This window comes from Pteropus alecto, unplaced genomic scaffold, assembly GCF_000325575.1.
Source record: "Pteropus alecto unplaced genomic scaffold, ASM32557v1 scaffold90, whole genome shotgun sequence".
In the NCBI taxonomy this organism is placed as follows: Eukaryota; Metazoa; Chordata; class Mammalia; order Chiroptera; family Pteropodidae; genus Pteropus; species Pteropus alecto.
In genome coordinates this window covers 1,427,758-1,437,883 of record NW_006429894.1, presented here as the reverse complement: position 1 = coordinate 1,437,883, position 10,126 = coordinate 1,427,758, and the positions used below count along the sequence as shown (strand labels likewise).

The window sequence follows — 10,126 nt, the reverse complement described above, 5'->3', positions numbered from 1 at the left end:
CCCGCACGCCCCGCCGCCGCCGCCACGAACCTCTCCTCAGGTTGGACTGCGGGGTCCTAAGCGTCCTCGCGCGTGAGACCGAAACGCGAGGCTTGACCTCGGCTCTCTCGTCGCGCCCCGAGCACTGTCCACAGGTCCCCCTTGCCCCAAAGCCTCGCAGACCGATGCGAAGTCAGGCAGAAGGAACGTCCCGGGAAGCGCGTCCCGGGCATGTTTTGTTTTCTTGGCCACATCATCCGAGTTCATTTCACGCGGCCTCGGAGCCCGATCCGGCCTCTCCGGCCTTGCCGCTGGCCACGGCGCAAGTGACCGACGCTTCTCGTGTGTCACTTTTCCCTGCCGTAAACACAGAGGGGACACTGCTCCTCGTAAGATCACTGTGAGCAGCGGACATGTGACAAGCCCGGTACCAACAGGTGACTGGCTTCCTTCTTGGGGGTTAACATAAGGAGAGTCGTACCTGAGAGTAGGTTGAGGAGGGTGACAGCCCAGGTAAGTGTCACGCCAAGGAGTGACTGCTTTGCTTTCCGCCGATGCGACGTTCAGTTCAAAGCCCCTGAACTATTAGTTGTCGTAAAGGGCCCTTTGCAGGCACAGCTTTGATTCATGTTCTTATTTCGAAAACAAGCGAGTGTCACTCTGAAGGAAGAACCCCTCTAGCAAAGACTGGGTTAGAAAATTCTCGTGGGTAAAATGTTTCTCCCCTCGCCCTTCGGTTTGGCAAACTCATTAACTTTTATTCTTCTGTCCATTTCCTTGCAGATTCGAGCCTCACGACCGCTTCGCCACCCACTCAGAGCCTTGCAACAAACACTGACCTCAACATCACTGCCGCAACAATAGGTGACAACCTCACCCTCAGTCACGCAGTCACCACGTGCTGGGATGGGCTCGCGAACGGTCCTTTCTCTGAAAAGTTCAACCGAGGGTCCTAACCGTCAGGGCTGGGCAGGGCAGTTGGTCAGACACACGGACTCTCTGTGCAGTGCAACGGCTGATGGCGTCGGGGCGTGACGTGGCCGTGACGACGGGGTCCCAGCCCCGTAGCAGCCACCGTCCGCCCCCACCCTCTTCCCGCCGAGAGGCTGGGCGAGCAGAGGGCGCTTGGCTTCTGCAGAGCACGGTCCCGCCCGCATCCTCAGCTGGATCCTGTGCTCACGCGGACACAGCGCGGTGTGTCGAGGGAGGTGTCCGTCCCTCTGGATCGAAGAGCTTACAAAAGCCCGAGGACGGGGCGTGCCGCACCCCTTGCCTCGTTTCTGACTTAAAAAAAAAACAAAGGTGTAAACCGAGCTCCCTAGGGGTTAGAATGATACAAATCTATTGTGAGATGAATCAAGGGGATGAGGGCATCGCAAATGGTTTCGGCCGCGTGCACGGTCAGCCGTGTCGCCAGACGCAGTCCGATCTGTACCCCAAACGTCCTAACGTGATGACGATCACGATCGTGTTTGGGGGTAAATTAACAAAAAGGCTTTATAGATCGGCTCCTTGGTTTATGACATTTGAAGTTTTGAGATCCCAACTTTGTACGAGGCACTGCGAACCCCACGGCATCCGTTAAGCCTGACTCGACGGATCTCAGTTCGTAAAGCTGAGAGATTATAAAGCGCCCTTTCCCAGAAACGCCTGGGGCAGAGAGAGCGCAAAATAACGTTTTAATAATTTACTTTCTTTTCTTTCTCTCTTTCAGCTTCTCCTGCACCTGCACCTAAGCCGACGTGTGGTAAGTGCGTGCCCCAGAAGCCCCACACAGATATAACTTTAATTCTCCCGTTTTTATGCCAAGCTTCCAGGAGTCCCCAACAGGCTGAACTCGCTGGCTGTGATTCCTCAGCCATGGCTCCCTCCAAATCTCAAAAGCCAGCGTCCTTCAGGGGCCAGAAGCTTCCATGCCCCATGCAGACGTAGTTCTGAGTACCAGGTTTAATGATCGCTAGCCAAACAACTTTGCGGAGGCCACTGGACTGCAGGGGGGCATTTGTGAAACGGAACGGAAGCCAGGTCCTTCCAGGGCAGGGGAGGGGCAAGGAGTCCGTGTGAGGATCAATCCGGACTGTGGACAAAACCTCAAGGCCTGGCAGGAAGAAGGAACGTCGCGTATCTGTCCTGTCTGTCTGTCTGTCTGTCTGTCTCGCTGCCTTGCGTCGGTTTGGCTCCAAGCGCGGGCCTGGAATTCCTCCGAACCCACTCTCTCTTCCCGGGGGTTCTCCACATATCCAGTGTTCGGATCCGCCTTCGTACGTTCGCTTCATTAATGAGACGTTTCACGATCAGTCACCTGCTTTCACTCTTCCTCTAAGTCATAAGGACCCACTAACGGTCACCTCCTCTGGAGAACCCCTCCATCCCTCCAGTCTGAAGAGAACTCTTCTCTCGATCTCTCTCTCTCTCTCTCTCTCTCTCTCTCTTTCTCTCTCTCTCTCTCTCTCTCTCTCTCTCTGCTCCCACATAATTTTGCACATAACAGTGTTGGAGGCGTTTGCATGTCTTCGGCAGTTCACGTCTGTGCCTGTCCGCATGTGAGACTGCACGTTTCTGAAAGCCGAATGTCTGTATTCTCAGTAGTTGGGACAGTGTCTGAAACATAGCGAGGGCTTAAAAATTTTCAACGCCTTGAGAAATGAGTGACCGAGTTAACGTTTGCGGAGAAGATATTTTTGCCAAAGGCATCTGTTTAGTTGTTTAAGGCAGTTGATTATCGGTGACTTTGCATAAGTAAAGGGCTGACGAGCCCTGGGCTCTCCAGATAATTGGCGTCTCGACTACTTGGAGAAACTGGTCGTCGAGAACCACACCTTAGAAGCGAGGGAAATGGGGAATCGGGGAGAAGCATTGGTCGGACACAGTGTTCATTTGTGCGTCGATTCAAGTGGTTACTGAGCTCCCCCTGGAGGCAGATTTTCTACGTGGACCGAGACTCATGGCGATGACTGAGGTGGCCTGGCCTTTGCTGTCATGTCGGATGCCGTCCAGACAGAAGGATGACATCACGGCCCGATAATCATCCAAATGCAAACCTTCAAGCCGCGGTCCTGGATAAGGCGGCCGAGGGAATCACGGGAGAAGAGGAGGGAACCCCCTCGTGTGTTTCTCCCCTCCTCGTGTCCCTGGGGGGTATTTCATTAGTGATCTGACGTTTCTGAAAACACACGTTGAGGCGTTTGCACTGAACGTAGCTTTTTCGTTCTGAAACATAGAAGAGAATCCTCGCTGTCTTCCTTCCTTTCAGATGACGCGTATAGAGATGTCTCTGTGGCTTACCAGTTGGAGACCGGGAGAAAAACATTCAGTGCTGAAGTGAAATGTCAGCCTACGCCGTGTCCAGAGGAGAAGCTCTCAAACCTGTCCGCCTGCGACACCATCACGGTCAATTTAACTGGTGACTCGTGTGAGTCAGCTAAGAAGTTAGAACTACATGTGCCACCAGGTAAATACAAACGATGACCCCTCGTATATTTACAGAAACGGTACTTCTGTGTGTGCGGCGGCTTCTAGGGGTCACGGGAACCGCACTCTTGAGAAATCAGGGCCGAGGGCGAGGCAGGTAGCGTGACGTGAGCGGGTGAGTTTCGTGCTTCTAACCCAGTGAACGTCGTCAGCTCGCGGAGGCCGTCCGTTCTCCTCCGTCACCCGCTCCGTGCAGTCCCTCCGCAGGGGAGGTCGTGCAGCTGCCACGTGCCTCATCCCACCGTGTGGTGACGCACAGCATTTCATTCCCTTTCCCTCCCCCACTTCATTCAGTAACTGAATATCGACAGGCGCATAGCTGCGCGTTTAAATACAGGTGTGTCTGCAGCGTATTGGGGAAAACCACCAAGTCAAGGATTTGATGTTTGCGGAAAGGACGAACCTACTTTAACGCAAAAAAAAAAAAAAGGAGCGTTAAGGGTCAGGCGAAGGTCGTCCAGCTGGTGGTGCCAGCTCAGCTGCTGTGGAAAAGGACTGAGGTGTCGCACCCACTCCGCTGAAGCGCCGCCCTTGGGAAGGGGCTGGGAGACCGTGAATTCGCTGAATCTCTCACATAGTCTGTGATTCAAGAGGAGCGAGCCATTTAGTGACATTTGGTGATATTTAAACTGAAAAACGCCATTTAACTTATTCATCTTCTCTAAATAGTACTGAAATAAACTTTCGAGGAGAACAGAAAAATAACAATTTTTTAAAAAATGAACTCCCCATACTCTGTGTAATAATCATTCACTGGCAAATCAAAGAGTAAAGGACGACACTGAAGATTTAAATATAAAAACAAAATGGAGGGAGTGTTTTAAAATGTGAAAAACATGCAATTTTATCTAGATGTTTGCTTGGGTTCTTTTTCTTTGAAAAGTAGCATAAGTTCTGAATGAAATGCTTCCAAAATGTGTGATGTAAAAAAAAAAAGAAGAAGAAACTAAATGATCGAGAAACACAAAACCCCGAGTTCAGTCTTTTTTCAAAGTAATCTAAATGCTTGCCAAAGTCTATATCATGAATATAATTTCAGTGACTATAATTGAGCATAGGGCACACACTGTGAAATATTAATCTTCTATTTCTATACCCTCTTCTTAACAGATCCTGAAAGTTTTTCGTTACAGTACTGTACAGAGATGAAAAAAGCAAATACTTCTATTTGTTTAACTTGGGTACAAACTAGAGATTTTAATTGTGAAGAACAAGACATTCGTTACCTGTTTCAATGTGGTAAGAATATTTTTGTAGTAGAAAGTTGTGCTAGATATTGTCTAATCCTTCCTTCCTTCCTTCCTTCCCTCCTTCCTTCCTTCCTTCCTTCCTTCCTTCCTTCCCTCTCTTTATCTCTAATACTTCTATTTGTTTAACTTGGGTACAAACTAGAGATTTTAATTGTGAAGAACAAGACATTCGTTACCTGTTTCAATGTGGTAAGAATATTTTTGTAGTAGAAAGTTGTGCTAGATATTGTCTAATCCTTCCTTCCTTCCTTCCTTCCCTCCTTCCCTCCTTCCCTCCCTCCTTCCTTCCTTCCCTCTCTTTATCTCCGTAGTATCTTTGGAGTCAAATCATTATATTCTCTATATCACTCAAATTCACAAAATAGACAGATACTTCCCCTGGAAAATAATTTTTGAAATAGTAATAGCCAATTTGTAAGCATTTCCTTGGCAACTGTTACACACAAGGCATCGTAGGAGAGATTATCAAAGAAAGGTGTTGTGAAAAATGACGATACATACGCAGTGAAAGGAAAACCAGTGTAAGACCAGATGATTCAGCGGTGCAGCCGGCCAGCCCTCCACCAGCCAAGCTCACACACAGCTAACTTCTAGAACAGTCAGATGAACGGAAAGTGGGAGGAGAAACTAGAAGGAGCCTCTAGGGATGGATCGGGGCGCGAGAATGGAGCTATCGTTCCTTTTCAAGGATTCAGGATTTTATGATTCCTACTCCTTTTTATTTGAAGCTATTGAAGTGGACTCTCCCTCCCTTGGCATAAGGGAGGCCGTCTTTGGCAAGACAGACAGGCAGACAGACATGAACACGCACGCACGGCATGGCCTGTGACTCCGGCCACCGTCATCCTGTCGCAGGGGTGATGTCTGGCTGTGACACGGCAGTGAGAGGGAAGCAGGAGCAGACATATGATGGACCAATGACCAAACAATGGCCTGAGGTACCCAGTGGTAAAGGCCGACTCGGGCCGAGTCTCGGTTTCTGTACAAAGAACAGTGAACGAATTCTATGCGTTAAGTGAAGGACACTCGCAAAGTCAGTTATAGTTCCTAATGCTGTCTTTAAAACTGAGTGTGGCAAAATAATGCGTCGTGATAGTGACGATCTTTTCCTTATTATTTTGACTCTTTGCATAGGTTTTCAATCTGAAAGGTATGAATTACGAATGTGAAATCTAAATAAAAGTGAAATGTCATAGATCGTAATAATATAGTCACGTGCGATACTTATGTTTTACAGGTAACATTAGTCAAGAGGGAGAGAGATTTGAATATGACAACTTTAAACCCAACAGTAATTATACTTGTGTTGCAACAATATTCTATAATGACCATACTGTTACTGAGAAAAAAGAAATCATTCAAACAGATTTTGGAGGTGAGTATTTTACTTACATTTATGTATAAAATTTCTTTTCTTTTTATAGTCTTACGAGTTTTTGAGAATCCCCGAAAATGATGTTGCAGGTATGGAGAAAGGCTTTCAGAAAATGGACTTGTGTCAAATTTTTAGAATAGAATTTAGACATAAACGACAGAAGATCCAAATCGTAGGCCATCGTGAGGCCACCGGTAGAAACAAAACTGTCATAAGCGAAATGTCTGTCCACTCGCTGCCCACGTCATCGTCCTGTCTGTCTGACCGTCACGGCTCCTCCCGCGGGTGCGGTACCCTCCGCCCCGCCCACTCTCACATCCAGCCCCTGACAGAGAGAGAGAACGTTAGCTAATAAAACCCGAGCATCGATGGCGAAATAGCCATCATTATCACTCAAATGCCCGCAGCACAGATCATAACGGCTATAACCACCAATAACACCGGGAAAAGAACGTTCTGGAAAAGAATAGCATTTGGGAGACGGAGGAGAGAAGAAAGAGAGACGCGTTAAACTTCCACTCTCAGCGGAAGCGGAGAAGGTTCCAACTGAATTTAGAATCTCGAGGGAAAGCTGTGTTAGTTACGCGCAGGATCCTTGATGAGGGACCATCGAAAAAAGAGAGAGAGAGAGAGAGAGAAATGGTATTGCCCGCCGAGACGCAGGAGAAGAAAGTGATGGAATTTTAAAGAAAATTCTACATTAGAGAAGGAAAGGGTGGTGGGGGAAAAAGAGGAAGGAGGAGTCGGGGAGGATGGGGGAGAGAAAGACGATTACGCAGAAAGCGAGGGGCAACATGCCGGAAACACGTCGCCGCAGGTAAAGGTCGCCGGAGCTATAAACAGGCTCGATGCGCCTCTTGAAACACAGACGCTCAGATGTGAGTAAAGTAAGGACATGATTTGGGGAAATTTTGTAGCCTCATAGAAAGAAGATCAAGTGACGTTTTAGGGGGATTTTATCCCTTCGCTATATATAACAAATGAAAAATACATTTCTGCTGTGATGCATTTGGCCGTTCACACATTCACCAAAATGGCTAAAATTAAAAGGGCCGACGATGCCACTGATGAGAATGTAAAGCGATGACCCAGAAAGGCCACTCCAGGTGTTTATCGAAGAGGAAAGACTTGTACACAAATATTCATAGCAGACTCATTCACGGTAGCCAGATGCCTGGAAACAACCCAGATAGCCGGCGACAGTGGCCTGAGTCGGCGAAGCGTGGCACGTCCCGTGGCAGAGCGCCACTCACCGATTAATGACGAGAGCGGCCTCTGGAGCTCCGTGTCGGGTGCTGTGTGCTAGACGCGCCCAGCGCCTAGGCTTCGATTTTATTTTGGTGAAATGGATGAAAAGACAAATTTGGTCTCCATTGACAGAAGCAGGTCAGAGGGTGTTTGGGGTCGGGCAAGGGAGATCAGGGGGCCGGGGAATGGCAGCGAAGAACTTCTTCGGGGTGATACGAAGGTTCTATATGTTGATTATATAGGTGCACATAGTTGTCAAAACTCGTCAAACGGTACCTCCAGTGTGTTTGAATGTAAACTATACCTCGCGAATTTGCTATAAGCATTTGTTCACATTTTTCATCTCAAATTCCGATGACTAGTTACTGGGAGCAATGACAAACGCTACTTCAAATGACTGCGAAATTTATCAGTACCACCAATGACGGTTTTCAGTACAGAGCTTCTAGAAATCCCGATAGCCAGACACTCACATGTATGAGAGGGAGGGTGTTCTCAGCTATCTTCAAGTGGGTGGAACACTGAGATGTCACAGTGCCACTCGGGAGTGACATTTCCTCAGTTAAATGACCTCTAAAGTAAGTTTAATATGACCAGTGTCTTTCGTTTAGTTTCATTATTAATTCATAATTAATTAAAATACTCTTGTCTACGGCCATGCAGCCCTGAACAAGCCCGATCCCGTCTGATCTCGGAAGCTAAGCAGGGTCGGGCCTGGTTAGTACTTGAATGGGAGACCACCAGGTGCCGTAGGCGTAAAAAAATTAAAAAATAAGGGATTGCAAGCTGACAGGTTTCTTGCAATCTGTGAGGTCAACCAATAAAAATAAATAAATAAAATACACTATTAATTGTGCATGCTTATGATATGAAGACTGCCTTCTCCATGTCTTAATTTTTATATTTTATTCTTATTCTTAGTGCCAGAAGCGCCTCGGACACTTGAGTGCAAGGAAAATGATGCGAACAGCGCGCTGATCACCTGGAGCCCTCCTCCCAGTCTATATCATAATTTCACTCTTTGTTCTTCATCTTCAGGTAATTTGTGTAGAATTTAGTTGGAAAGCACTAGGAATGGGGTTTGAGGTCTTGAGCCCTCCGATGTCATATAAGCGAGTGACACAGGTGTGAACTCATTACTCTGCCCACAAGCAAACACCTTCCAAAACTGGACCCAGCCAATACACACAAAATCCTGACCGTAAGTGACCGGACACCCACTCGGCCACGGCAGCCGGCTTCGCGGCAGGCGGAGTCCTAGAGTCAAGTTAGAACCCGACTTCCGCAGAAACAAACGTCGTCTAAAACACGGGCGGTGACTCGTTCGATCACGAGTCCTCCAGATGAGAGGCCACTTGCGAGAAGAAACATCCGGACAACTCGAAGTGTCTCAAACACTGGTAGCGAATGCTGAGGCTCAGCGGGCCGTCTCAGAGCAGACGCGGCCCCTGAGACACCCCCCTCATTCCGGCAGTTAGATCTGTGAGAAAGGAAGAAACAACAATTAGATCCCTGTGTCGGAGCCGGCCGACGAAGCAATTGAGGGTACCTGGAAGGGGGAGCATGGACTGAGGAAAAGAAAGAAGACAGACAGAATTGCAGGAGGGATCACAGAATCAAGCTGTGTCTGTGTCCCCGAGTTTATTTAGAACACACTATTTATAACATTACAATAAGAAAGACAGTAGTCAAGAACCGAGGTTAGCCAGATTACTTATCTAGTAGAACAATGCGATTCTCACAGCTCAGAACTCTCTGCTAAACTGTAGCAAGGAATGTGCAGTGATTGCCATGTGAACAGTTACCTCCCGGTTTTTGCCAGCGCTTTACAATCTCAACTCCTTACATTGTTGCCAAGCACACAAATAGCCTTGTTCCTTGTTACACGATTTCACATGTCCCTAAGTGAGTCCCCACATCCCTGCCTCGCTGGACGCCTCTCGTACAAACTCTATGCTCGGCTTCTGTGCGGACACGGCGCTGGGTACTGGTTTTCTCTTGGTGCTTCTCTGCGTCGTCTGCCCGCCGTCCCTCGCCGGATCCCTCACTTTCTCCAGCGTCCTTCGTAGGCCAGAGCGCACGTGGAAATGTACGGATCGATGTGCGTTTGCTCCTTTGTAATCTATACATGTCGAAATGCCTGCATTTGCATAACGAGGCTCAGAAGGACGTATGGGGTTATCAGCAGTCCGATAAGGTTGTTTGTTTAGGTTTTGGTTTGTTTTTGTTTTTTTTGGCAACTGGCTCGTTTTTCTTGTTTTTCGATTTTCGGTTTTCGTTTTGTTTTGACAATAGCACGGTTCCTTCTTATTTAGTGCCGCTCGCATTTGTGGCTATCCAGACGTAACACGCAGCCAGGGTGGGTAGGGAGGGGAGCAGAAACTGGACCGTGTCAGCCTCGGTGTGTGACCTTTTCCGCAAACCGTCCATCGGCAAGCGAATCCGCCCCGGGCGAAGCACGGACTGTGGAAAGCCCCCTTGGACCTGCCCACGTGTGGCCGTCGGAATCGGGGACCTGAGAAGTGTCCGCACCTGTCCCCTGGCTCACTGACACCTGCGGAGCGAGACCCACGCCCACTGCAGCGAAGTCAGGCAGAGTTCATAGGGTTCCCGCACGGTGAAAGCAACTTTTTCAACGACTCTCATTATTTCAAACGGAATCACAGGAATGAAGTCCGTGAACTATTATTGCCGCTTCTGTTACTTCTTAATTAGGTACTGAATTTCGTTTCATTATTCCGTAATTCAATCATGTCCGTGTCTCTGAAAGCTAGAAATGTAAAGTGGAGGGAAAACGTCATTG

The 10,126-nt window shown here is 48.3% G+C and overlaps 1 protein-coding gene and 1 pseudogene across 5 annotated transcripts in view; both read left to right on the top strand.

Moving 5' to 3' along the window:
- The window catches only part of PTPRC (protein tyrosine phosphatase, receptor type C), an 83,807-nt gene that overhangs the window by 50,204 nt on the left and 23,477 nt on the right, over positions 1-10,126 (top strand). For all 5 annotated transcript variants that reach the window (XM_025044713.1, XM_025044720.1, XM_025044718.1 and 2 more), the window contains 6 exons: positions 763-843; positions 1,694-1,726; positions 3,233-3,430; positions 4,561-4,689; positions 5,938-6,075; positions 8,245-8,361. In XM_025044713.1, the coding sequence (XP_024900481.1) occupies positions 763-843; positions 1,694-1,726; positions 3,233-3,430; positions 4,561-4,689; positions 5,938-6,075; positions 8,245-8,361 (696 nt within the window). The remainder of the gene's footprint in view (positions 1-762; positions 844-1,693; positions 1,727-3,232; positions 3,431-4,560; positions 4,690-5,937; positions 6,076-8,244; positions 8,362-10,126) is intronic.
- LOC112477532 lies at positions 7,971-8,079 on the top strand (annotated as a pseudogene).